At 38.1% G+C, this 27,050-nt stretch overlaps 2 protein-coding genes across 3 annotated transcripts; one reads left to right on the forward strand and one right to left on the reverse strand.

Annotated features, from left to right (window-relative positions):
* Positions 1-558: 558 nt before the first annotated feature.
* On the forward strand, positions 559-7,594 carry LOC126596570 (protein TIME FOR COFFEE-like). Of its 2 annotated transcripts, none has more exons than XM_050263199.1 (12): positions 559-952; positions 1,056-1,502; positions 1,614-1,780; positions 1,870-2,188; positions 2,382-2,775; positions 2,875-2,935; positions 3,048-3,101; positions 3,191-3,455; positions 3,601-3,667; positions 3,783-3,852; positions 3,976-4,344; positions 4,441-7,594. In XM_050263199.1, the coding sequence occupies exons 1-12, from the start codon at positions 856-858 to the stop codon at positions 6,910-6,912; spliced, it is 4,782 nt and encodes a 1,593-aa protein (XP_050119156.1). In that variant the 5' UTR covers positions 559-855; the 3' UTR covers positions 6,913-7,594. The 2 variants fall into 2 exon arrangements, with proteins under 2 accessions (XP_050119156.1, XP_050119157.1); XM_050263200.1 differs by having other exon boundaries at positions 3,786-3,852.
* Positions 7,595-19,935: 12,341 nt separating this feature from the next.
* Positions 19,936-24,381, reverse strand: LOC126596571 (vacuole membrane protein KMS1-like). The gene is made up of 8 exons (XM_050263201.1): positions 23,948-24,381; positions 22,895-23,106; positions 22,285-22,363; positions 21,757-22,056; positions 21,404-21,558; positions 20,879-20,995; positions 20,560-20,733; positions 19,936-20,452 (listed from the first exon to the last, which is right to left on the reverse strand). Exons 1-8 carry the CDS (start codon positions 24,033-24,035, stop codon positions 20,297-20,299), a joined length of 1,281 nt encoding a protein of 426 aa, XP_050119158.1. The 5' UTR covers positions 24,036-24,381; the 3' UTR covers positions 19,936-20,296.
* Positions 24,382-27,050: the final 2,669 nt, after the last annotated feature.

Genomic DNA, 27,050 nt, shown 5'->3' on the forward strand with positions numbered 1-27,050 from the left:
AAATGATGAATTTGACCGGTGGGAACGATATTATCCGCGGTCATGCAGATTCCCTTTGATTGTCACGTTGCTTTTACCGAGGTCTCTGTGACCGGGAATAACCGGTTAACGACGTCGCTTAGGATAATTTCTTGGTTTTATTTTTTATTTTTTTAATATTTATCCTGAATGTGGATTCGTGGGCAACAGTGCTCTTTGTTTTTATGGGGGAATAAAATAATTAAAAAGCATTATCTTATCGATATTCATTAATTATCGGTATTTATTGATTTGTTTAATGATTTTTATATTATAAAAGTACGTGGTGAGTAAACATGGAAGCTTGGGTAGGAAGAAAAATAAAAATGCTGACACGTGGCGGTACAGACCGAAAAAGTGGGGGCAGGGTGTGGACGGCGAAGATTTTGCCATGTTGGTGAGGCTGAAATGAACCGCAGGATGTGTCTCGGAATGTAGGGCTGAGATAGGAGGATGCGATGCAGCAGGTGAATCGTGGCCGTCGACGAGGCTTTGGAGTGGTTTCGCTTGGAGTGAAATAGCTAAAAAGAGGATGAGATAGACTGATAGAGAGCATAAAAAGAAGAGAGAGAGAGAGAGTTGGAAATAGAGAGAGAGGGGAAAGGGAGCTACAGAGAGCTAGAGTGAGAGGTGGAAGAAGATAAGCGAAGCTTGAGATATTTGGGAGTGGGAATAGCTTTGTGAGAGAGGAGATCGTTGACGGGGTTGGGAGCTCGGAGCTGCAAATCCGGTGGGTTTGACTAAATTATCCGGCGAATTATGATGGGTTTCCGGTGATGAGAGATGGGATTAGAGTCCTGTGTGTAGCTGATTTGTTGCTAGGTAATTTTATTAGATATGGATAGGAATAGAGATGCGAGAAGGTCAGCTATGGCGGCCCCAAATGGCCTGTCACGGCGGAGACACAGAAGTGGCAGCCTCAGAGACTCTCCAGGTGCGGCTCCTAACAGATCTAAGCCCTTTTAACAATACCCAGCTGCTGGTTTTTCGATTCGTTTTGATGGTTGTTTTGGTTTTCGATTTTTTGGTTTTTGCAGAGGACGATGGTCCGGTGGAGTTGCAAGAGACGTCGAGGGTCAGAGATCGGAAGAAAGATCGAGATCGGGATCGAGAGAGGGACCGAGACCGGGACCGAGACCGCGATAGGGATCGGTTGAGCCGGAGCAAGAGGCGGAGAGGCGATAGGTTGATGCACGGAAGCAATAGAGAAGACGGCGGCGACGATAGTTCCGAGGAGAGTGTGAACGACGAAGACGAGGATGAAGACGACGGAGGTGTAGTCGGCGGCGGTGGGTCGTCAATTCGGATGCTTCCGCCGAACCACCCATCGTCAACGGCATCTCTGTCGTCGTCGATGTTAAATCACCGGAAGAGCTTCTCGCCGGTTCATAATCTTAATAGCAACAAGCATTTCAGGCCGCTCACGACTTTGAAGGTCACCGACGAGATGATTGGCGTTTCGGTGCCCCGAAAAGCACGGTCAGGTAGAGCAGAAATCAAGTGATTCAATGGAAAAAAGCTAGTTGTGTGAATATTATGGATTCCGGGATTCTGATTTTTTTTATTTTTTATTTTTTATTTTTTTTGTTTTTCAGCGTCGACGAAGAGGTCTAACGAATGGCCTTCAAGTTGCGGTGTTGTCGGAGACCAAATTCACCGCCAGGCTTCGACATCGCCTGTTCGGCCAAGCGCGTCGTTGATGGCTGGCCCGGCTCCGACTTCGCCTTCTTCTTCTCACGCCTCGGTGGTCCGGAAGAGGCTGGTGGGCCTTCAATTCCATCAAATTCAATTCATTTCTCTGCTTTTTTGCTTGTTTTTATTTCTAACATATAGTGACTTTTTTTGTTGCAGAAGCCAAACGGACCCAAACTTCGGCCGCCGAAGATATCGTCGTCGATCAAGACGGCGTCGTCTAATCAGGATGAGATAGAAATAGAGATCGCGGAGGTGTTGTACGGGATGAATAGGCAGCCGCAGGGGCCGACGAAGCAAGAAGTTACCATCACCGATTCGATTAAGTTCGAATCCAGAGAAGCCAACAACAAATCTACCAGCGACGCCAAATCAAGAGTTTCGTCGCCGATCTCGAACTCGCCGTGTGTGGTTCCTCAGTTGACGTCGCCCTTCCCTCAGAATTCTAGCTCCTCTGTCACTTCCATTTCCGCCGTGGGTGGGTATTATAAGCTCACGGAGCCCTCGGTTTTGTTCATTTCTTTTTGGGTACCCCGAATGCTCCGTTTGGTTGCTGAGAGACTGAGAAAAAGGGATTGAATCGCTTGGTTTTTCGGTGAGCAAACAGAGCTGGGTTCTTTGTGTTTTTATCGTGACTGATGGAATTTGGTGTCTTTGGTTCGAATCCGCAGCACCCAAGAGGAAAAGACCGCGACCCGTGAAGTATGACGACGAGAACCCGGCAGTTCAAAACAGTCCCATTTCTTCTACGGCCAAAGTGGTGGCTGATCAGCCTGCTAAGGTTGAGACTTCCGGTCCGAATTTGGAAAAAGACCCAGGATCTGCAGCTGAAAATGGCGGGTCTTCGTATGATTTGCCCCACTCTCAAGCTGTTCCGGCATCGCTGGAGGCTCAGCCGGAGTCAGTTAGGCCGGAGAGCAACGCGGTGACAAAGTCAAGGCCAGTGAACGATGAATCGGAGAGTCGAAATGTTAAAACGAGCAAGGAAGAACCTCAATCTCCCAAGAAGGAACCTACTGGCCTTAGATTGGATGATAAATGTGAAGAAATCACACTGACGAAACCGTGAGCATCGAAGATTGATTTTTTTATTTTTATTCAACATAAAAAAAAATTAACTTTTTTTATAATTTTCTGTTCGTTCATGGATTTTTTTTCTTCCAGGAATTCAACAGTCCCAGAGGTTGAAAACCACCGAGAAGAAAAGTTCCAGATAGATCTGATGGTGAGCTTCATCAAATTTTCATTTTTTTTTTCCTTCATATTTTTCCCTTTTTAAAGGATAAATTAGTAATATTGGATTTTTTTTGGTCGTTGATGCCTATATAAAAATATAGGCTCCTCCAGAAAGGGATGGTGAAGTTGATTTTATCTCCGTAGATGCAGAAACGGTGAGTGGGGACCACCTCTTCCATTTGCATATTATGGGTTTTGGTTTTTGAAGATTCTTTATTTAATGTGTGTCACTTTGGGTTAGCAGGAATTAAAAGCTGTAAGCAGAGAAGATGACAGCAAAGCTCTGAAAACTGGCAACAATGAAGAAGTGCAGCCTGCAAATTTGGAAACTGAGAAGCCAAAAGCAGCCGTGGAAGAAGCAGAAGCAGCTGATTTGAAAAAGCAGACTTCTTCCATTGTTGGTGGGAAAGAAAGGAATTTTGATCTGCAGCTTGATTTGGAGAAGACTGATAGTATTAGTGGAAACAAGCTGCCCCAAAATGGTGCTAAGCATAACACCGAGAAAACTGGTAATTTAGTTTCTCTCTGCCTCTCTCTCTCTCTCTCTCTCTCTCTCTCTCTCTCTCTCTCTCTCTCTCGCTCGCTCGCTCGCTCGCTCCCCTCTACCTCTCATTTGGGTTGCTCATATAGTGATTTGGTCTTCTGATTCTTCAGTGCAATCGGGCTCTGTACCTTTGCCGATGTCTGTAGCCGGTTGGCCGGGCGGGCTTCCTCCAATGGGGTACGCTTCTGTTATTTTGTTATATGTTCTTTTGCCATATTTTTTCTTGTTATTGGCCTTGTTCATTGGTTTTTAAATATTACTTATTTTGGGGAAATGGATGTGTTCTCATCAGCAGATATATGGCGCCTTTACAAGGAGTTGTATCCATGGATGGGAGCACCGTTTCTTCAGCTCCGTTACAAGTATGTAATTTTCGGTCATTTTATGAACTTCTAATATTTTATTTTATTTTTTTGTTCCTCTTAAAACTATGTGGAGCTCTGTGTTCTGTTTTTGTTTTCTAATGGAAATTTCAACTGGTGCAGCCGCCGCATTTGCTTTCTAATCAACCTCGGCCAAAGAGGTGCGCAACCCATTGCTACATTGCGAGGAATATATTCTATCACCAGCAAATGTCGAGGATGAATCCTTTCTGGCCGGTAGCAGCTGGTTCAGGATCTCTGTATGGGGGAGCCAAGCACAGCAATCCCAATGTATTACCTCCAGAATTGCTTGGCAATATTCCAGGTAGAGGGGTGAATCCTGCACAGGACAAGGGGCAGGGGATTTCTATGTTTCCTGCTCAATCTGCGAAGGACAAAACTTCACAAGCAGCAAACCTTGTGGATGCTGCGCAGAGAAAGCAAATCGTGCTCCAGCAAGGTCTGCCTCCTGGGGCACCTAGTAATATTTTGGTACGTTCCTCGTTTTGATACTATTTGTTGCATTTGTTGAATGGTATTGTCATGGGGGTTTAAATATTGATACGTTTTCTTTATTGAAAATTTCAGCATGGTCCTGCTTTCATTTTCCCATTGAGCCAGCAGCAGGCAGCTGCTGCTGTTCGACCAGGGTCTGTGAAGTCTCCTAATGCTGCTGGTGCGGCTTTGTCCGGTGCACCTACCTCCTCTTCATTGAATGCGACAGCTGCAACCGCTGCTGCAGCTCCAGCAATGAGTTTCAACTACCCAAATATGGCTGGAAATGAACCCCAGTATTTGGCAATTTTGCAGAACAACGCATATCCATTTCCAATGCCGGCTCATTTAGGAGCACAGCCGGCCTACAGAGGACCCCATGCTCAAGCAATGCCTTATTTTAACGGGTCTTTCTATTCTTCTCAAATGCTCCATCCTTCCCAACTACAACAGCAGCAGCAACAAACACCGCCGTCTCAATCACAGCAAAGTCAACAAGGTCATCCAAACACTACTATTTCAGGTGGTTCTTCGTCGTCCCAGAAGCATTTGCAAAATCAGCAGCAGAGACCACATCCAAGTGTTATCAATGGCAGCAGCGGGAGCTTGCAAGGCTTTCCTGCCTCAAAAAACCAACCTTCGCAAGCACAGCTGCAGCAGCAGCAGCGACAGCAGCAACCGCAGAATCTGCATGCTTCGCGTCAACTTGAACCTGAAATGGGTGGCGAAGACAGCCCGTCAACTGCTGATAGTCGTGGCTCTCGTGCGAACATGAGTATTTATGGTCAGAATTTTGCAATGCCAATGCACCCGCCAAACTTTGCTTTGATGACACCTTCAATTGTAAGTGTCAGCGGTGCAACAGGTGCCAGTGGTAGTGAAAAGAAGCAGCAGCAGCAGCTACAGGGTTCAAAGGCTGGGGTTGAAGCATCCCAAACTTTCGCCATGTCTTTTGCTTCCTTAAATGGTGCTACCGCTGCTCCTGGCATTGACCTAACATCAATGAATCATGCATTTCTCCAGAGCCTTCCAGATGTTAGGCACAACTATCAGTACATGGCTGCGCAAGCTGCACAACAGAAGAAGAATTATCGTGTTCCAGAAGAAGGGAAAACTGGAGGAGGGGATTCCTCTAATGTGGAAGAGGAAAGAAAGGCTATGGCGGGGAAAGCTTCATCAACTGTTGGACACTCCATTGCTTTTTCCAGGCCAGATGTCACTGATACATCTGGTTCTACAATACCGGGCAACAATGTGATTGATAGTTCAGCAAGAGCTGTTAACCTCACCTCTACTCCTGTCCGATCGTCCAGTTCTGCTATGCCAGCTGCTGTCATCCCTGCAAATGCACCGGCACCCCAGCAACAAATGCGGAATCACCAGCAACAGCAGCAGCAGCAGCAGCAGATGAATCAGCTTCATAAGCAGCAATTTTCTGCGGCTGTAGCTCGAAACAAAACGCCAACGACAAGTAATGGCAGCGTGTACTCTGATCACCTCCCTTCAACCTCTTCTATGGCTGCGAAATTTCCTAATGCTCTATCCTCATTCCCCCAAAACCTTGTCCAAAGCAGCACCAGTCCAACTCAATCTCCACAGTGGAAGAATTCTGCAAGGACAACCACTTCCCAAGTTCCTTCATCATCTCTAGCCTCGTCAACCTCATCGTCCCTCAAAAACCTCCCTCAGAAGCACGGGCGGACACAACAAAGCCACACACAGATTTCATTTGCTGCCAGCACGAAGGCTTCAACCCAATCTCAAGGGTTACAGCCTGCCAGTAGCAATCAGTCTCCATCTCCTCCGGTAATGGTGGGTTCACCCACAACCACAACCTCATCAATGGCTAAGAGTGCTGGTGGAAGCCCCAGGACAACTAGTTCGACTTCCACAGGAAATAAAGCTGGCCAAGTATCGACTTTGTCATCTCAGCAGGCCAAGAACTCACCAACAGTGCCCAGTCAGAAGTCGTCTCCTGTTGGTGGGAGGAATGTCCCTTCGATCCTAGGCCACGCCCATATTACGTCTTCGAGCGCTGGTACTAAGCCACAATTGCATCAGCAGCTTCAGCATCAACAGCAACAACATCAACATCAGCACCAGCACCAGCAACAACATTTATCTAAGCAATTGCTTCAGCAAGCGCAGTTGTTCTTCTCTAATACCTACATGCAGCCCCAAGCTCCACATTCCAATAGTAACACCTCTACTCAATCTCCTTCAAGTGGGTATTACCATGGTCCAAGACGCCGACCTGAGCAACAGCAGCAGTCACAAGGCTCATCTGGGACTTCCTCGAGTGGGATGTTGTCACTCTGCCCTCCCGTTACACATTCTAATACGAGCACCAATGATCCTGCAAAGGCGGCAGCTGCTGCAGCTACCAACAACATGAAAGGCGGTAACGTATCCTCGCAGGCTCTTATGCATGATCAGTTTGCTGCAGCACAATCCTCCGGGCCACACCAGCTTGTACCTGTAGGCTTCCCTTATGTACATGCTGCTGTTCCTAGTACGGTCCAGGTAAAACCGGCAGAACAGAAGAAACAACCCGCCGGTGAGTAGAACAGTTATCCCTTGGCGCAACATTGCAACCCCCCCCCCCCCCCCCAAAAATTTACAGATGAAAAACTGGAAAAGGAAGCTGAAATCAGTTTAGGTGGCGGGGATTGTGTACGAAAAGCTTGATTCTTGCCCAAGGAAACGAGAATTTGCATTCTCCCTCTGGCAGCCTAAGAAGAAGTGGAAGAAGAAGCAAGAACAAGACACCGGGAAGGTCTAGGTGGAATGGAATTTGAACCCACAATTTTGGGATGAAAGTTTAGCAGGTGGGGGTAAAATTGTCCTATTGAAAAGAGTAGTTTTTGTGTCTACATTCTGACAGGGTTGATGGTGAAAGTCTAATTAAATTTGATTGGTTTGATGAGGATAGGATGGGAAATTGCAGGAAAAGTTGGGATGTTTTGTTGGGGCAGAAAGAGAGAAGAACGGCGAAGGAGGGATGTAACAGAGATTTTCTTTTTTTCCTTTCTTTTTGGGAGGTTTAAATTTCCAGAAAGGGCAGTAAGAACTTTTGACATATATTTTATATGGAAGAGGGTGTAATGTGCATGTCTTAGTGCATATAATGGTAAAACCCCTTTTAGAATTTTTGTTTTTTTTTTAAATTGTGTCACAAGATGGTGTTTTTATTCACTTGGCCTTTTGTGCCCTAATTTTGTATGGTTCACTTCACCTTTATTCCTTATATTGTCTGTACATATAATATGGTGCTGGCAGAAGCCTTGAGGAGGAGATGTGGCTCTTGATGTTTGGTGATAAAAGTATGACAGATGATTGTGCTCACGTGTGATGTGAAGTGGATAAATAAACAAACAACACTACAATTTGGCTTCCTGCATCTTTTGCAAGGAGTTGGATTCTCACCTTTTTTTTTTTTTTTTCCTCCTCTTTCCTTCCCTTCTATTTAAACGGTCACGATTAAGTCATGTCAACATCTTATATTAATCTTTTATAGAAAGAAAAAAACAAAATAGAGAATTCTAGTCCATTTTGCAAACTATTCTAAATTACAATCTTATATATACGTAAAATTAATTCCGATGTGTCTCAACAGAAGAAATTCAAATTGTACAAGTTAGGAGAAACGTCAGGATGTAATTTGTCGGTAATTAGATTGAGTAATTACTTGAAAAAAGTTTTAACTTATATAAAAAAAATTTCAAACTGTAATTTGTTTGCAAAGCGGAATGATTGGACTGAGGTTCAAATGGTACAAGCTCCATTTTGAGATTATATGGTGGGGCCCAAAGTGACTCCCACTCATTGTGGTGTTTTCCCAAATGTTTAATACAACCACTAGCCTTTGACAAAAGTTGGTTTGTTGTTGAAAAGGGCGCGCCTCTTTATCGCCATCATCTTCTTACACGTGGCTGATGTCCATTATTTTAAAGGTAGATATCATAGGAAATTTATAATCAAGTCCTAATCTTGTATTTAATTAAGTGATTGCCGGTGAGATTAAGCAAGTATCTCTCCATCCACCCGGCTCATCCAGGACCAGGAGATTTGCATTTGACTTTCCAGTTTTACCCTTGTTATGGGTCCCACAAGAGAACAGATATGGCCCACATCGCGGTTGGAGCCCTACCCTTCCTTCCCTGAAGAATCGGATTCCTTCATGCACAAATCACACATGCCGTTAAAATTTGATTCAACAGCTGTAATTATTGTAATTTTAAAAAAAGATTATTTGTTTGTAGACGTTAGATCAAATTTCAACGGCTCAAATTCTTTGCTCAGAAAGCTTAACCTCCTGAGCCCATGAAATGATTCGGTTCCTTCCCAGAAACCCCTTAGAGTGTGAAGGGGTTGGAGGTCATAGGACGTGTTGTTCTCACAGGCTCCTGCCAGCATTGTGAGGATGACCTTTTTAGAAACTGAGTCTCATCTGGACACGTGTTAACATTACATTTTATGTTTATTTTATTTTGTTTTCAAGGGAACTAGAAAATTCACTCGCACAAGAGTCGAATTTAAACATCTTATTTATATGATTTCTTGTTCATAAGTGACAAATAATATTATTAGATTGTATTACTAATTAGCTTGGAAATGATGTTTTAATTTTGATTTTTTTCAAGTAAATTAGCTTGTGAGAGGTATCTGTGTTTTGTTTTACTACACTTCAGAAAAGTTCAATTTGGCCTTATAGATGTCACTAGCGTTTCACGAACAAGTTACATTGTAAAAATCAACAAAATTAAGTTATTGTACTAGAATTTACATGTAAACTACATTGGTAAATTGATGTTTTATTAATTATTCTTTGTATTGATTTTTATCTACAAAGAGCAAGTTGGAAGTCACATAAGCACAAACATAGATCTCATCGTCATCATTTAATGGTTGACTTAACATATTTTTTAACGAATATATGAAATTCAAATGAAATAATAAGAAATGTATGAGCTTTAGATCTTTGAAAGACATTCTATAAAGTTGCAATTGACCCCAAACTTGAGAGTGTAAAATAGAATTTACCTACAATCTATTTTCTATGCTGAACGTGATGGAATATGGAGGGTGTGACTTGTGCAAATATTTGAATATTCCCCAACTTACAAATCTTTGCATTTGAAACCGGAGTTGGATTCTCTTTCCTTTTTTTTTTTCCCTCCCCTGCTCTCTCAGTTTCCTCTTCTTTTGTCTCTTTACAGAGAAGATAAAACAAAATGATGATATGGCTTAATATTAAGCGATTAAATAGTAGGAGAGGGAGAGGAAGAAAAATAGGAGGAGAGAGAATACATATCCCTTGAAAACAAATAAACCCTAACCTCTCCCTCTCAAAGTTAGGTAATTGACCTAACGTTATATACTTAACGATTCATTTTATTATTCTTTAATTTATGATATTTCAATTAAAATGAAACTGCTTACTTAGTTGGTGTTGACGTAATAATCTGTTAAATCCACCTGAAATTTGTTAAGATAAGATGACAATGGTAGTTATAAAAGTGACGTCGATGTAATGTTGATTGAAGATTTTCTAATAATTTAGTTAAAATGAGATGTTATTAAGGTTGGTAATCTTGCAATCATTTCTGATAGAAAAAACAAAATAGTGCAAGATGATTGCAAACGTGAGAGTAACCACATTAGATAGGACTAATGTGCTATATATCTCGAATTTGAATTCGTCTTTCCATAGTTTACATTACTTTAAATTACAATATTAATTCTGTAAAAAAAGTGCAAATAATAATCTGGAGATGAGAATATCATTAGAAGTCCGAGCATTTTAATTTAGCTCCGGGATTGAACTAATTTAGCTTGGATTCGATACCACATGCATGCAGGGATACATTGTCTAACTCAATATAGCAGAACGTATATGGTTGTGATGTAATTCTCGCATGCTTTTTCACGCCCCGGACTCAATTCGGTAGAAAATCTCGAATTCGAACGTGATCTAAAATTAAAGAAAAAATAATTAAGAAATATTTACAAGACTAAAATAAATAAATAAGACTTCTCACATATGAGTGATGATGTACAAATAGTTTCATTTCATCGTTCACATAGACCATATTATATTCTCAACCAATAATAATTTCACAATCAACATAAAAAAAATCCAGTTAATTAGCAATGATATACATAGATCCAAGTAACACCAAACAAGATTAATCGACCAACAATTATATAGAACTTTGCGAAATTTAAGCAAACCAAGTTCCTTAAAGATCTACCCGATTTCCCTTACTTGAATTCCAAGGCATTGCTTTGAAGTATTAACACAAGAATCCACCACTGCGATAAGCTCCTATTCACAAATGCAAAGTCAATACTAAATGCATGAAGCAACTCTGACCCTAGTCAGATAATTTGGCATTACTAATTTAGGACTTGGATTGTCTGCCCTCCCATTTCGGTGCCCTCCCCGTGCCCTCTTGTTTTGTGTGGTCACGGTTAAGCCACGTCAACATTTTATATTGTTTTTTTTATAAAAAAAAGAAAAAAAGAAATAGTAATATAAAATGTTGACGTGGCTTAACCGTGACCACACAAACAGGAGAGCACGAGGATGGCACTAAAATGGGAGGGCAGACAATCCAAGTCCTACTAATTTAACACCACTCCTTTCAAATGTCATTACATTTATGCAATCAGGGTAACCATTATTAACTATACACCTTGTTTCGTATAGCTAAAACTTGGCATATGAGACATATATATGCATATAGCTTGAAAACGTGAATCAACTTGGTTTTGGTCCTAGTATTTATTGCTTTACATTACCTCATGTCTAACATATTTGTTGGATGTGCCTTGTGTGGGTACTTGAGTATGACTACAATAATATTTCGATGATCAAGCTTTATAAATAGTTTGACTCATTTAGTTCTTCAATATCCTCCACTTTGTTTATCAGACTTTTAGTTGTCATCTTTTGCACTGGTTTGATTATTTTTTTCAATAACATAATATCATTTTTCTTCTTAAATATAAAAGAAGGAGAAGTATTCCTTAATTCTTCCTTAGGAATATAGTCTCTATTGCACCGTCGAGTAAACTTTATAACATGTTAGTTTTTGTTCTTATTCGTATCATGTTGATCACAAACTGCTTTATGGACTAGTCACCTGAGTTTAGTAAGGTTAGTTCATAAAATTGTGAACTTTCATTATTTAATTTGATAAATAAACTGCTTCTGATTTCAGTGAATTATTAGAATATATATGTTAAAAAGTTGGCTTGGGATAGTAGGAATCTCTCTCTGTACCAATCATAGAACAATATTCCAACAATCTAGTCCATCCAATATAAAAATAAAAAGGAGAAAAAATAAAATCAATCCAATGATTCCATCCAACATACCCTAACTAAACCAGTTTATCCCATAAATCTCCACATTTTTTTTTTTGGTATAATGCACATTTTCTTTATTTTATTTTCTTAATTATAGGCTTACTCCTTTTTTTCCCATTAATTAGGAATTGGGGTGGGGGATTAAAACCTTTGACGAGGTGGGCAATCACTTGGCTATAGTGCCACTGCACTAAGGGCTTACTTTAACACTCCGCAACAAAAATTGAATAAAAAATTAGCCAGACTAATCTCCCAATTAGAGCTGCCTCGTACAATCCATTAACCTCATTAATCATAGGGGTATGGAGTATGCATGCGTATTGGGTTAGTTTCTGGCATAAGAAATGATGAACCCACCATTTTAAAATTTGCAACTTGTTTCCCTCCCATCCCATCTCTACATTGGTGTTCCTGTTGTTGGGGTCCATGTCAGATAATTTTTGGGTTGTGGTATCCACACATCCATTTTTACTTCTCACACACCCTTCTAATTATCGGCTGTCGGATCGGATGAATTGAAGAAAATCAACGGACATAAATTAACAAAGGGTATGTGACAAGTAAAAAGATGTGTATGGATAGCACACTAATTCATGTTTTTGGGTCATTGATGAATGATGAATTGGTGATGAAGATCAATGAAATCTTGTTGTCAATATCAAAGCTTGTGGAGGATGTAGCAAAAAGCAGTAATATAGAACGAGTTCACTATTATCGTGAGATTTTAATTTAAGAGTATAATGTTACGTAAACAGAAACTTACACATGACATTGTATTATTAGACTAAAATATCATGTTAAATATAAATTCATTTCATACAAGTCATATTGGAATCTCATTGGCCGCATTCTTAAAGTCAATATATGGACCAAAGGAATAACTTTCCACTTTACTACCCGTTTTTCTTCTTCTTATTAAGTATTCTTGTAGCACGGAGAGAGAGAGAGAGAGAGAGAGAGAGGATTTAAAATAGGCATTTGGAACACCTTTTGCTTAATTCTTTCATTACTGAGAAGGGAAGGGAATGAAATCTTAACCCATAAACTACTCAAAGAAGGGGAGGGAGATTGAGGCAGATTTTTTATTTATTTATTTATTTTTAATATGATAAAGCAACATCATGCATGTTTCACTTTGAATGTGTACATATCACCCACTTATGGTTGCTGTGGTACTCAATGTATAATATAGCTAGAGTACCATAATAATGATACTAACTAGAATCAATATCTATGTACTTTTACTTTGTTGCACGGTTCTTTGGAGACGAAGCACTACTTCACCAAGTTCTATTCATAGATATATTTGAATAAAGTTGTAAACATCGATATTATTTTCGGTTGTAAATTATTTAAATTTAACGATTTGACTAATCAAAGTTAACGTGTCTAACTTATGAGTATCACACTAATATGGCATATAGACCAAGACAAAGCAAGCAACCTAAAACAACACATGTCATCATCTGAGAAGCTTTATCAAACAACTCAAGTCAAATTCAGAAGGGGAAAAGCTAGGGGTGTGCTAACCACACACCATATTTTACTTCTCACGCACTTCTTGATAATTTATGTCCGTGATCTTCTTTAATTCATCCGATCCGACGGCCGAAAATTAAAAAAGTGTGTGAGAAGTAAAATGGGGTGTGTGGATATCACACCCCAAAAACTATCCTTAATTGATCAAATTTCATCCATTAGGGTTAACTCATTAAAGTAAAATTTTGATTTAATCATGAGGTAAACTAAATTAATTACCTCAAATTAAAATCAAATCATAAATTCACCCCTGTATCAGAGCGTGTTAGTAAGTTTTGGGTGTCCAGCTAACACAAATCCATCCGATTTATTTCCAACTGCGCAAATTAAAGGAGGACCCAGAAATGCAAAGAAAATGCTTGCTTGGGACCCAAGAAATTTTGCAGATTGAATAATTGAGACAGCAATGTTACAAAAATTAGGTAATTCACCCAGTAGGCCTTGTCAGTATTAATCTCAGCCTCACACTCAGTCTCGTCCCAAAATATCACCAGACAAACCTATATAGCTTATGAAATATTCATCATGCATGTGTACATAATTAAAAAGCTTAAATAAAGGGGGAAAATATCCCATCAAGGACAAAAGGACAATGCCAGCCACCCGACTCCCACCATTCACTCGGCGGGACCTACTGCAAGAAACCAATTGCCACGGCGGTGCTGGTAGATTTCTTGGTGGTGCCGGGAGGCCCCAGTTTGTTTCTACTTGCGGGTTACGGTGAAAGCTCTGTCGGTTTAGCATTCAGTCAGTAATCTAAAGTTGGGCATGTGAGAGTACTACTGGCATGGTAGTTACTACTCAATAAGCGTTGAAATAAACATATCTATAGTTTGTTTGATGTGACACTCGGTCGGCCAACTCACCAATTTAACTTAATTTTGTCCAAGGGTATTACTGCAATTTCATGGTGGGATGGTTTTATCTTTAGGAAAATTAATGAAAATGGTTTGAAAATTTTGACTTTTAACGATAAGGACAAAATAAAGGGTAAAGTGAATAGTACCAGGATTAATTTTTTAGTGTAAAAATATAGTTTTTCGTTAAAGTGAACAGTACCAGAAGCTTTTCGTTAAAGTTCTCTTTATTTTTTACCCTAGTTATTGTTAAGCTCGAACCTGTGTGAGTTCAATCGAGTGTGCTCCAAGCTGCTACAGGCTTTCAATCCAAATCAGCTACAGCTAAATGAAACCAAAAGCAAAGCTTGAAAGCTCAATTCTGTTTTGTGTCTTATAGGCCAGCCAAGAAAAGTTATATATGATCTCGTTTGGATCTGAGTTTCTTCAATACGATTGTAGATCGAGGAATGAACGCATCTCACTTGAGAGTTGTTCATGCCTTGGGCTTAAAGACGTTTGGACAAGCTTTGTTTGTGGCGAGCATGACGTGAATCACAAATTCCTTTGAGATTACTTTTGTTTGCCAAAATTAATACGATATATATAGCGGCCTACTACCGATGAGCATCAACCACTTAGTGGGGTGGCTAAGATATTTTGAATTGGACAAACTCATGACTTGGCACATATGAGAACTCAAATTACACCACATGAAGGCTGCTATATCTAAAGTCCAAAAAGTTACGCTAGAAAAAATTGGGAATTCTTTTTACAAAAGAATTTATTTGGACTTTTGGCGACACATAAAATGATTAAACACATGGAGTCCACAAGAGAATTCTCCACGTAGGTTTTGGCCCTTTTGTTTTACTCTTCTTCCCATTTAATTACAATTAAATATTAAATTTTGAGCAAGTGGCCTTCTCTACAGTGGTGAGAGAAGTATTGTCCTTGCACCACGGCGTGAGTTTGATCTATGTTAGCTTCTTAATCTAACATCTAATTTAACAAATTTAGCGTCTGACAAAAAAAAATATTAAAATTTTGAGACAATTATGCTTAATCACTAAACTAAGATGTCCACTTTTTTTTGTTTTGTTAAAAAAGATGTCCACAATTTTTTTTATTACAAAATGTTCACGGTTTTATTAAATACATATAGCATACGTGTAAACAATTATGTTTATACGACATAATTTTATAGCCGATCTTCACCACTAGGATGCGGATAAATTATATCGAATTCGTTCATTTATAATATTTGAATTAAAAAAATTCACTAACAGGTGAAGAAAATTAAAACTAAATTGTAATATAAAAATCAGTTAAACAATGATCTGAGTTTGTTTAATACGTTATCCATTCACTTGTTGTGAAGTTGAGAAATGATATAAATTATAGAGCTCTACACACTTCGACTCATTTCTTTATATTTTTGTGACATGTATTGTATTGTATATTTGTATTCAAACAAAAATATATTTAAAATATTCTAAAGAATCAAAAGGATCCATGAATCATCCGCATTATGTATGCATTGTGAATGCCTTCGATATATTCGCACTGTTCAACTTTGGGAACCTTAAACAATTTGTTTAAACAAGTAATAAATTATTTTGGAAGAAAAAACAAGTAATAAAGAATAACAAGATATAAGTTTTTTTAGTACATAATAAAATATAATACTAATCTTATATTTGTCAATTGGTCTTGTTAAATAATTGGCGTTGGGAATCTGGTCAAATCTTCTAAAGATTTCATTTATTTGTCCCCCACTTCACCCAAAATAATTCATAAATTTTTAAAAAGAATAGTTATTGGCATTTTAAAATTTTTATTTTTTACTTTTCATAAGTATATCTTTTTTCTAAATATATAAAGTTTAGAATGTAAAATAAGAATTTTAAGGTGTCGATAACCATTTTTTTTTTAGAAAAACACAATTTATATTTAGATGCCAAAATACCTATTTCTTTGCGTGTTCAAATCTTCTGCACCCAAATTTGTTATCATAATATACTAATGCATTCAAGGTTTGGCCATATTATAACTATATTTTTATTATGGCTGGATTTTTTTTTTATGGGTAATGATAGATAGACTAAAATTTTAAAATCAAATTTGTAAACCAAATGATGTGATTGTAGATGATTGAATTGTTAATTAAGTGTCGGTTTAACGTATTTGTTTCTTATTGATGACACATCATTTGGTTTGCAAATTTAGTATCCCTAGTATACCCTTTTTTTTATTCTTACTTAGGTGGTTTTTTTTTTTTGTCAGAAAATGAAAATTTCATAAAAAGAGAGAATTACACACAACATAAAAAGTCTAAACAAAAAAAGAGCAGCAACTCAAAACATCATGAGAAGCTCACACAAGCAAAAGCCCAACAACAGACAAGAAAGCAAAACACAAAAAACCCTAACCTTCAACAACAAACAGTAACAAGCATTTGTAGTCTCAAATGAGTTAAACCCTTAAAGTTTAGACGTTTAAACTTTGGGTCTGAAAACAAAGAGCTAAGTACATTTTACACAATTGAGGTTTGAGGTTAGTCTAAAGGAGTTACAAAGTTCTCTTTCTTTTTATCTTTTCACCCTATTTTTAGACATTTGTCCATTTAGGGTGCGTTTGTTGCACAGGACTATCTCGGACTGGACTAGCGTCAAGGACTAAGTTGGACTGGTTTAGACTAGACTAAATTGGACTATTTTTGTGAAGCGTTTGATGCAGTGTCGGACTAAAAAGCAGGATAAAGAAAATAATAATAATTAATTCTGTTTTTTTTTTGTTCTTTTTCTTGTTCTAGAACACTCTCTCTGGACTAAGAAACCTCTCGCTTTCCTCAGCCTTTTTTCCGTCCAAATTACACAACTTTGGACTAAGAATCTCTCTTCCCTCTCCCTTTTTTCGTCCAAATTCCACAACTTTCTCCCTCCATTTCAATCAATAAAGCTTCCAAATCACAAAACGCAGCACAATAACGAAATTCAATTGAAATCAAAATCGAAATCGCAGTTGAGTCTCCTGTATTCGCGACGGTGACGCTCTGATTTCGATTGAAGGCGGAAGAGCTTTGCCTCTTCTCATCACATTCGAACGCAGGTGAGAACTCATCGCTCGAAGCCAATCACAATGCAAAGTCTGGATTTTTCTTTTGGAAACGGACGAATTCCCCCAATTCAATTCCAATCAGGATAAACCCTAAGTCCCAATTGGACCAAATCGTAACCCCTTATGCTCTGAATTCAGGTTTCAGTGATCCAACCCCAGACGAGGAAGAGGATGAGGGCGCACCAGTCGGCGAGGTCGTCAGGACACGAGCAACTCTTTGTCTAAGATGGTCTTAGCAGTCCGCCCATATACGGGGGGCCTCGCCAAGAACATTTAGCGAAGGTGTTAGTCCCTGCGAGTCCCCTCTAAGCTCATTAAACGTAATCCCGGACTGCAACAAACACGGGACTGCACTGCTAAATAGTCCAGTCCAGCCTAGTGAAGGCTAGTGATGCCAAACAAACACACCCTTAAGTCTTTTGCTACATTGGTTATCTAGTGAACCATTAACTGCTCCTGTGTCAGAGCATAACTCGCCTTCCAAATCCACTAATCTTTTCACAAAGCCACACTAACGCCATCTGAGATTGTGTTTCCCCTACATAGGCTTACAAAGTGAATTCTAGACTTTCACATCATTATTTGATAGTTGACTTGACGGTTAATCTAACAAAAAGTATAAATTTGATTTATATAAAATCATTAATAAGTAAATAAAAAAAATTGAAACCTCGTGATCCATTTTTAAAACTAACCTTAAACCTCAACAATGTAAATTTGTAATTATCCCAAAACAAATTAAGAAATTAAGAAATGGTTTTACACATGGATGAACTTGGTTATATGCTGTCCAGGAGAATAATACATTGGATCTGCTGATCTGCTACAGGTTCAATATTGGTGTTCCATGACAAACTTACCACCAACCCTCTCGAATCTATCACTTATTTTCCGGAAAGTTATTCTATATTCTAAATCATACTTTATATTAAACCCATCCTCCTTAAGTCCTAATGTATAATGTATACTATTTGCTAACAAATATACTTTAAATAATTGCTCTCTCTCTCTCTCTCTCTCTCTCTCTCTCTCTCTCTCTGTATAATGTCATTGGGGACGTTGTTTGTGGCAATTCAATATTCATGCCAAGTGGGATGCCAAATACTATATACTATGATCTGGGTGCAACACTTGTGGTGTAGTTGTGTAGGTTAATTATATTATATCTTAAATCTTTTTTTTTTGTCGATGTATTATATCTTAATCTACTAGTTGGCCAAGGGATAGAATACAATATACATATATGTGTGTGTGTTTAAATATGTATAACTCGTATATGTTTGTTAGGCTTTTATATGACAACCGATGGTAGTAGCAACTTATTATTAATCTACTACCACTTGCTTCCATACTAAATGGGTTTGAATATGGCTTTGGATGAGAATCAAACCATGATCTTGGGAACGTGGAGACAATCTGTAATAACGACGCTGACTGGAACGCTTTCATAGTAAAATATGGAGATTTTAGGTTTAATTGAATTAGTAGTTCATGTGCTGACAGAGTAGTCAAATAATAATTTTTATTGTATAAAAATTAAGATTTAAAATTTTGTGATAAAATCTATTAGGATTTAGGCCCAAAATTAAAAGTTCGTCAACTCTCAATTAATTGTTAGCAAGTGATCCTAAATTGTGAGGCTAAAAAGATAAAGTTAGCCTCACATATGAGCCTCATATGCTAATGGAGAATTCCGTTTTAGACTCACATGTGTGGCACGGGTGCTAACAATTAACGAAAAGTTGACAAAACTTTTAATTTTTGAACCCAAAACCTAACAGACTTTATCACACGGGTTTAAATCCTAATTTTTTTAATTTTTATTACAAAGACTATATTTCAATTACCATGGACCGATAGTCCAATTGGGCCGAAATTTTTTGTAATATACACATTCATATTATATAGTCATTAGTGAGGGAAGTTCGTCCACTTAAGACAAACATAAGATGGATCATTTGTATTCGGATGCACTAGAATGGATCGGTGTGAAACTCCAATGCAGGGGGGTTCACCTTCAATGTGTCTTTAGCGGAAGAGACGTAGTACAAGCTTCCCTGTACAAAATTGAGATAGAATCGAACTCGATCGACATGCTGAGGACGGGGACGACGACAGACACGGCTGTGGAAGGTATTGTTCAATATATCAACTCCTCTGCGGCAATTTAAGCCATGTGGTTTTCCAGTTTACTCCTAGAGAGTGCAACTAAGCTGCACATGCTACATAGCAGCTTATGTTTTCGGCAGAACAATGTTTTAGATGTGATTAAAATAAAAAAATGGTTATTCATTTGGTCGCAGATGCTCGAAATGGATCCAGCGAGGTACAATGAACAGACACGATCACAGAATCTCCTGGATCTCGGATCCTTTTCCGCAAATGCTAATGTAACTGTTCGTATTTAATCAATAAAATCTTTCTACCACTTATTACTACGATTTGATGATATTCCTTCATTTGTAAGTAAAAGGTCTTAAATTCAAATTTCATAGATGGTGAGTTCAATACCAATTTATTCCTCCACCCCTTATCGTAAATATATATTCAGATTAAAAAAAAAAATCAATGAAATCTTCATATCGTTGCAAAAAAGGGGGGAAAAACTACATTGCTAAAATAGCGAAGGCAAGTAGTAGAAAAGGCATTCAATGGTGATCCAGACGTTTCATGTTTCATAGAAACGAGAGAGAGAGAGAGAGAGAGAGAGAGAGAGAGATTATCACCGAAATGTATTATAAGCGTTGTCTTGCACTGCATTGCAAAGAATAACGTTCAAATTTCTAATTTCAACTTTCAGTTGACGAAGGGGGTGTAATAAACACCCCAAATAATGCTCCCCCCCCAAAATTACACATTCTACAGCTCTCCATTACATTTGTTATCCTATACAAGCTTTCTAACAAGGACATGCACGGAATATTTTGGGGAGAGATCAACGGTGCCTTCCGAAAGAGCTGTATCTAGCAATTTCTATTACTTCTACTTGTCAAACCGAGCAGGAGAAAAGAAAAGAAATAGGAAACAAGAGCAGTACCTCCATTTTAAGGCGCATGGCCCAACATTTTGTGACTGGTATTCTATGACTTCTTTGACAACAAAGCAACCTCCATTACCTGCTGTTTCTTCAGATACCTCTGAGCGGTTGCATTAACAATCTTGACAAAGAAATTCAACAGCATAAGCCACACCAAAGAGTTCCAAATTGAGGCAAATGAGAAGTCCCACGTATTCACCTGCCAAGGATTTTGAATTAGACAAATTGAAATAAACCCGCACCTGAGATCAAAACCGACAACATAGAAGTTAAAAGCCAATGTAGCATTATAATCAGTAGAGTTACCTTGATATTTGACGAAGGAGAAGCTGTGAGATACTTTTCCTTTGCCGCATCAATTTTCGCAATGAGGTTAGGAAGGACAGCAGCAAAACCGGGAATGAGACTGAAAACCCAAATCAATTCATTCTCTATCCAATTAAGAAGTTGATTGTTGCAAACTGAGATGATGAAAACTGTCTGCATATAGAGAAAATAAGCAAACCACCACCATTAATCAGAAGCCAATACGTAACATCTGGTTGCCAAAGTATATACCAAAAGTGAAAACTAAAAATATTTTGCGTAAGTGAAACCAAAACATACCAAAAGGAACTTTACAAACCTGTAGATGAGTTTTAATAATTGCCTTTCCAATCACTGTTGCAAGGAAAAACTTCCAAAATGGAATACCAAATTGTCCACACATAATGCCAGCCAGGTCAAAAAGAGGATTTGGCACCTGAAAAGTATCCCGGTTAACTGGCAGGTTACAATGAAAATAGTAATTAAAACAATTTTATGATAAGCATAACACGTTAACAAGTGATGCTTTCTGTGATCAAACAAGAAGTGCAGCAGTACAAGTATATATGAACACCAGCTTTAATGCGTAACATACTTCAGAAATCTCAAGACTTAAAAGTTGGATTTTAAAGACTAACATGAACTCGTAGAACTACTGTATGGTAATAGAAATCCAAAATTCATTGATCAGTTAGCATATCTGTTCGTGTAATATTGAATAAGAATTCTCTGTAATGAAGGGAAAATAATAGATTTCATATGGAAAAGCATAAAAGCTCACTTGGATGAAACTAAATGTTATATTTTCTGGTAATGGTATTCTAGTAATGATGTTCAAACTAACCGAAGCAAGTACTAGGATCGTAAAGAAGTTCAACTGCTGAGAGTGTGATAGAAGCCAGTGCTTGATTGGGTTTAGACGAGTAGCTATGAATCCTGTTCCTTCATCTGAGGGATCATCCAATTCTTCCATAGCAACTTTGTTACCAGACACGCTTGCTACATGAAGCAATAAACCAAAAGAAGATCAGAATCAAATATATAAATAACGTAGATCATTTGATGAAAGGTCTCCTCCCTCCCCCTATCCATTTTTCTTGTATGCTAATGGCTCTGCATGCCTGCCCTTGGGAGTAAATACTTAGCACAAATATTAGTTGTATGAGAGTTTATCAACCTACGGTTTGTTCTGCTCACCTGCTCTTGAGATAAAATATGGAGGAAGCTCTCCAATTGCAGTCCCAAGACCCCATAAAACAGCCTCTAACTGGACCTGTGGTAATATGCTGCTAAGTGGAACCCGCAAACCATGTAATGATGGAAACAAGGGTGGTCCAAAGTCAGAGCAGCTCTTCCCAAGCCACGAAGGGCCTTGTTTTAGCTGTATTGTATCGTAGGGGGCACTTTTTAGATCAACCCGACCACACTGCATAGCCTTTAATGTAAAGAACGCAATATGGGGGCCCAGATATAGGACAAACGTGTGCAAACCAGATCCTGAAGGAAAAATAAGCAAAAGTCTTCATATATCAGGTAGGCTAGGTCAATGCACACCAGGAAAGATGTTGCTAAGTAGTTAAAAACAATATCAGACGAGATGCTCTTTCTTGTTCAAAATATGAAAAGCATGGCCATTGACAACCAGAACATCCTTTTCCCGAGTTTAAATTACTTGCACCATCAGAAATTCTGATATAGGAACAAGGATTTTGTCAGGTTGCTTACCAAGACCAATCGAAGATGCAATTCCAAGGGCCACCCACCATAAACCAAACTGGAAATATTTGGCAAGTTCCTCAAGATGCTGCAGAAATATGGCAACAACTTGTATTCATAATTCCCAAGAAGCATTTAAACAAAACAACTAAGATAAATGCGAACACAGTATGTAATATCATGGTTCACCATCAGGAGGGTACAAATAATATGCATCTAAAAATTAACATCCGGACCACACAAAGTAAACGCGTTAAAGATTGTTCACTGCCTTGATATATTTATTAAGTGTCAGCATTCTTAAAGCAGTCCTATCCAAAATAATATACAGCTAACAAAGATGGAGGTAGAGATTTGAAGTTGGTTCATAAGAATAAGTATCCTTCATGCAAAGGCATCAAAACACGGAGCCCTCTGAAAAGGTCGTGACTTGTTATGACGCAATCAAGAAGCTACAAAAGGGTTTAGTTGACCCAAGGTTAGAATCCTATTTACCATATATAACAGCCCCTATAATAAATGAACAAAATTTCAGCGAGAAAACCTCTGATTCATCTGTACGAACATAACTTGCTGCAAAATGTGATATCACTAAGATAATCTACAAATAAATATATACCTTTTCATGAGGACCATCAAAAGTAATTAGAAGAACTCCAAGAGACAATAGCACAATACTCGAAAGCACAAGCCAACCACCTCTTGCCAACAAATATGATACTAAACGCTTAACATACTGAATTACAGCCAATATGAAAAACTTCAACGTTCTGAAGGGTTGTGATGTTAGTGTCAAGTTATCTAGTTCCTCTTGATGCTTCTCATGGATCCCTGAAACATAATGCAACTTAATCAGTGAGAGAAGACTGATAGGGTCTACAGCTTCCTTGAATTCATTTACTTTCCAATCATAATTGAAACTTTGGTGACGAAGCATTAACACAAGAGAAGAGAGGTGGGAAAAATAGTTTGAACAGATTAAGTTATGCACATCAAAAGTGAAAAATGAAAGTCACAATATTTATAAGAAAGAGAGATGGCTACTGTAACATTCGCAAGAGCAAGTATACAAGTTGAATGACCACGGAGATGGATACTTCGGTGCCTACTATATCTCAGATGGAAGCTTTTTAACTAGAACATGACAGGAAAGCCTTTACCAAACAATTTGAATAATCTAAACTACATAAAACATTTGAATCATATCCTTCAACCCATAATCCTACTAAACTAAACACACTCATAAAGCCCGTTAAGTCGGAAAACGATAGAATTGCAGTTTGTCAATTCATGATAAGCATAAAAAGGATTCCCATTTATTTCAAATCCAGTAATCGGATAGTTTTCGAGATCAATCTTCATATCTTAGACCCTATTTCGCTTAATAGAATTGTTTGCTTAAGACCCTTTTGGCCTCAAATGTTACAATTTTTTTTTTCTTTCTATTTGCAATCCACTTAATAGTCCAATTATCATCCTAATTCAAATTCCACTACCAAACCTAAAAGTCTACTTCTTTCCAACATATCAAAAGTCTCAATTCAATAAATTAATAAACATAAACTCCAAACATAAAACAAATTCTGGGTTTTCGATTTGGAGGGCCAGAAATTATAGAAAAATAACAAAGTAAAATAATGAATGAGGAAATTAGAGAAACTGAATCACTTGCCTGAGATCGAAGCGTCTGTGAGTTGAGAGGATGAAGAAGAAGAAGAAGAAGAAGAAGAAGAAGCATTTTCTCGCCTAGGGGACCCCATTGGAGTAAGCTCTCACTGCCCCAATCAAAAGTTCCCTCCTTTATATATGGAAATAATACTACGAAATTTCCATGTATGCTTTGCGATAATCTTCTCTGATCTTCAAAAAAATGGGTTTTAAGAGAATCGGAGATTGGAGTGAATCGAAAAGTACTGGGAAATTTTAAAACTGGATCGAACAGTTGAATCAAAGTTTCAGATCTAAGAAGGATCCCTCTCCAAAATAAAGAGGGAGAGAGGAGAGACAGAAAAACGACCAGGAGTTTGCGTGAAGTCTTGAAGTGGAGCTTTTATCTCTTTCGTATGGAGTGTCGTATCCTCCTCCTCCTCCTCCTCCTCATATGGAGTGTCGTTTTGGTGTCCACTGTTCTAAGAGAAATTCTAAAGCAAACTCTCTCATGAGTCATGAAGTAGAATTCTATAAATTCTCAGTCACCTTATTTTATTCACAATATTTTATAATATTTGTATAGAATTGTGTTAAAAACATTAGTTAATGGGAAGTTTATGAAACTGTCTTATTTTTTTTAGAGAACCTTTTTAACATTTCTCATGATTTAATTATGAACCCAATGTGTTGAGAGATTATTTCACATAACATGCCATTATATAAGTAGAGGAAATAATATGTTTCTTTCGTATCTTTTCACTTATATTTTGACATGTGTTTCGTTCGTGGCAAGTAGTGATTGATATGATGTTTTGGTTTTAAGTTTAAATCCTTAAGCCTCTTTGTTACATCCCATATCGCCCATAGGAGTGGATTATCTAAGCCTTATATATATATTTTCATCTCTACCTAGTACGAGGCTTTTTGGAAGCTCACTAGCTTCGGGTTTCATCGGAACTTCGAAATTAAACGAGTTCGCGCGAGAACAATCCCATGATGGGTGACCCATTAGGAAGTTCTCGTCTGAGTTCCAGAAACAAAACCGTGAGGGTGTGGTCGGGGCCCAAAGAGGACAATATCATGCTACGGTGAAGTAGACCCAGAGATGTGGTGGGGGCCCGAGTTGGGATGTGACAATTTGGTATTAGAGCCAATCCCTGGCCGGAAGTGTGCCAACGAGGACGTCGGGCCCCTAAGGGGGGTGGATTGTTTCATCCCACATCGCCCAGGGAAGTGGATCCTCTAAGTCTTATATGTATATTCACATCTTTACATAGCACGAGGCTTTTTGGGAGTTTACTGGCTTCGGGTTCCATCGGAATTCTGAAGTTAAGAGAGTTTGCGCGAGAGCAATCCCAGGATGGGTGACCCACTAGGAAGTTCTCGTATGAGTACCAGAAACAAAACCGTGAGGGCGTGGTCGGAACCCAAAGCGGATAATATCGTGCTACGGCGGAATCGAGCCCGGGATGTGGTGGGGGCCCGGGCCGGGATGTGACACTCTTGGTATAGTTTAAAGTAGTAATGTTGTAATAAAAATAGAATTGTTATTGGCAGTCTAATATTTTTATTGTGAAATCCAAACATTCTATATTTAAAATGAAATACATTTGTGAAGAGTGCATAATGTAATTTTTAATGTGTTAATAATAGTTATCTCCACATAGTTGAGATAAAATGACTTTAAATGCTCTATATTTAAAAGAAAATACCTCTATTTTGGCCCCCACTTTCTCTCTTCTAGATAAGTTTATTCTTATTTTCTTTTGCTAAAAAAAAGAAGAAAAATCTCAATCTTTTTTCTTATTATATCTTTGATTTTCTTCCTAGTATGATGATCCATTAATATGGATGCAAACTCCCTTAAATTTGGTGAAAGAATTGAAGCTTTTTTTGGTGTATTTTTTTATTAGGTTGGCGGTAGCTTACATAGTATTGTTACTAGGTTGCCCCTCATGATTATTTAGTACATTACAAGGATGTTTTAACTTTTAAGGCCAAATTGGATTATTCATCCGTGGTCATGGGAAACTTGCATGATGATTCCTGTGGTGAAAAAACTAGGAATTAAATCTCTGTGGTCAAGAATGTTAGCAAATTTAGTCCAAAAGTAAGATTTCTGCTAAATATTGTTAAAAATATGGGTAAAACTGTATTTTCAGTTCCAATTGACATTTAAAATAAATAATTTTTTTTATAACAATTAACAAAAAAAATAATGCTTAATTTTTTAAATAAAAAAAAGCCCCAATTCAATGTCAATTGGAACTGAAAATACAGTTTTACCCCAACTTTTAACAGTCCTTTAACAGAAATCTTACTTTTGGATTAAATTTGCTAACATTCTAGACCACAGCGGTTTAATTCCTAATTTTTTCATCACGGGGGTCATCATGCAAGTGTGCTATGACCACGGGGATGAACAATCCAATTTAGCCAACTTTTAATGTCGTCAACGAAACTTCTTTCTATTGATCTTTACGCGTCATAAGAATGCATTTGGATCCTTCATCACCCCATCAACTTTGAAAGTTAAGGAAAGTATAAGGAGGCGTTTAATTGTTTCATACACAAATCATCATAATTGTTTCAAACATTCTAGTGAGTACGGTAATGGGTAATAGGTTTCGACCTATGCATTTAGGATTCGAAAATTTTCCTTCCCTAAATTAGTGTGCAAGAGGGTCAAATATAAATATACTGCTAAAAGGCCAACTTACTTGATAACATCATGCACCATTAATACAAAACAAACTTAAGATTACAAGTTATCACAGAAACAGTCAAATATAATTTTTTTAGCAATAGACTTATACTTGACCCTCTTGCACCACAATCATATAGAATTCATTTAATCAGCCTAAAAATAGGATGCGTGAAAGATCTTCATGTTGAATTCCTTCTAAAAGATAGAGATGGTCGATACTAATTGCATTATTTACCGATTTTAACTTTTTGAATTTTTTTGAAAAGTAGCTAATTTAAGAGGAACGGATTGAATTTTTGTCAAACTTTCTAACATCTTATTATTCTAACCAAAAACCCAAGTAAAATGTCTTAATTACCTTTAATTTACTAATCATTTCCATCTTCTCTTCCCCTCTCCTTCTCCACATAAGGACAGA

The sequence above is a fragment of the Malus sylvestris genome, chromosome 13 (assembly GCF_916048215.2).
Source record: "Malus sylvestris chromosome 13, drMalSylv7.2, whole genome shotgun sequence".
Lineage (NCBI taxonomy): Eukaryota > Viridiplantae > Streptophyta > Magnoliopsida > Rosales > Rosaceae > Malus > Malus sylvestris.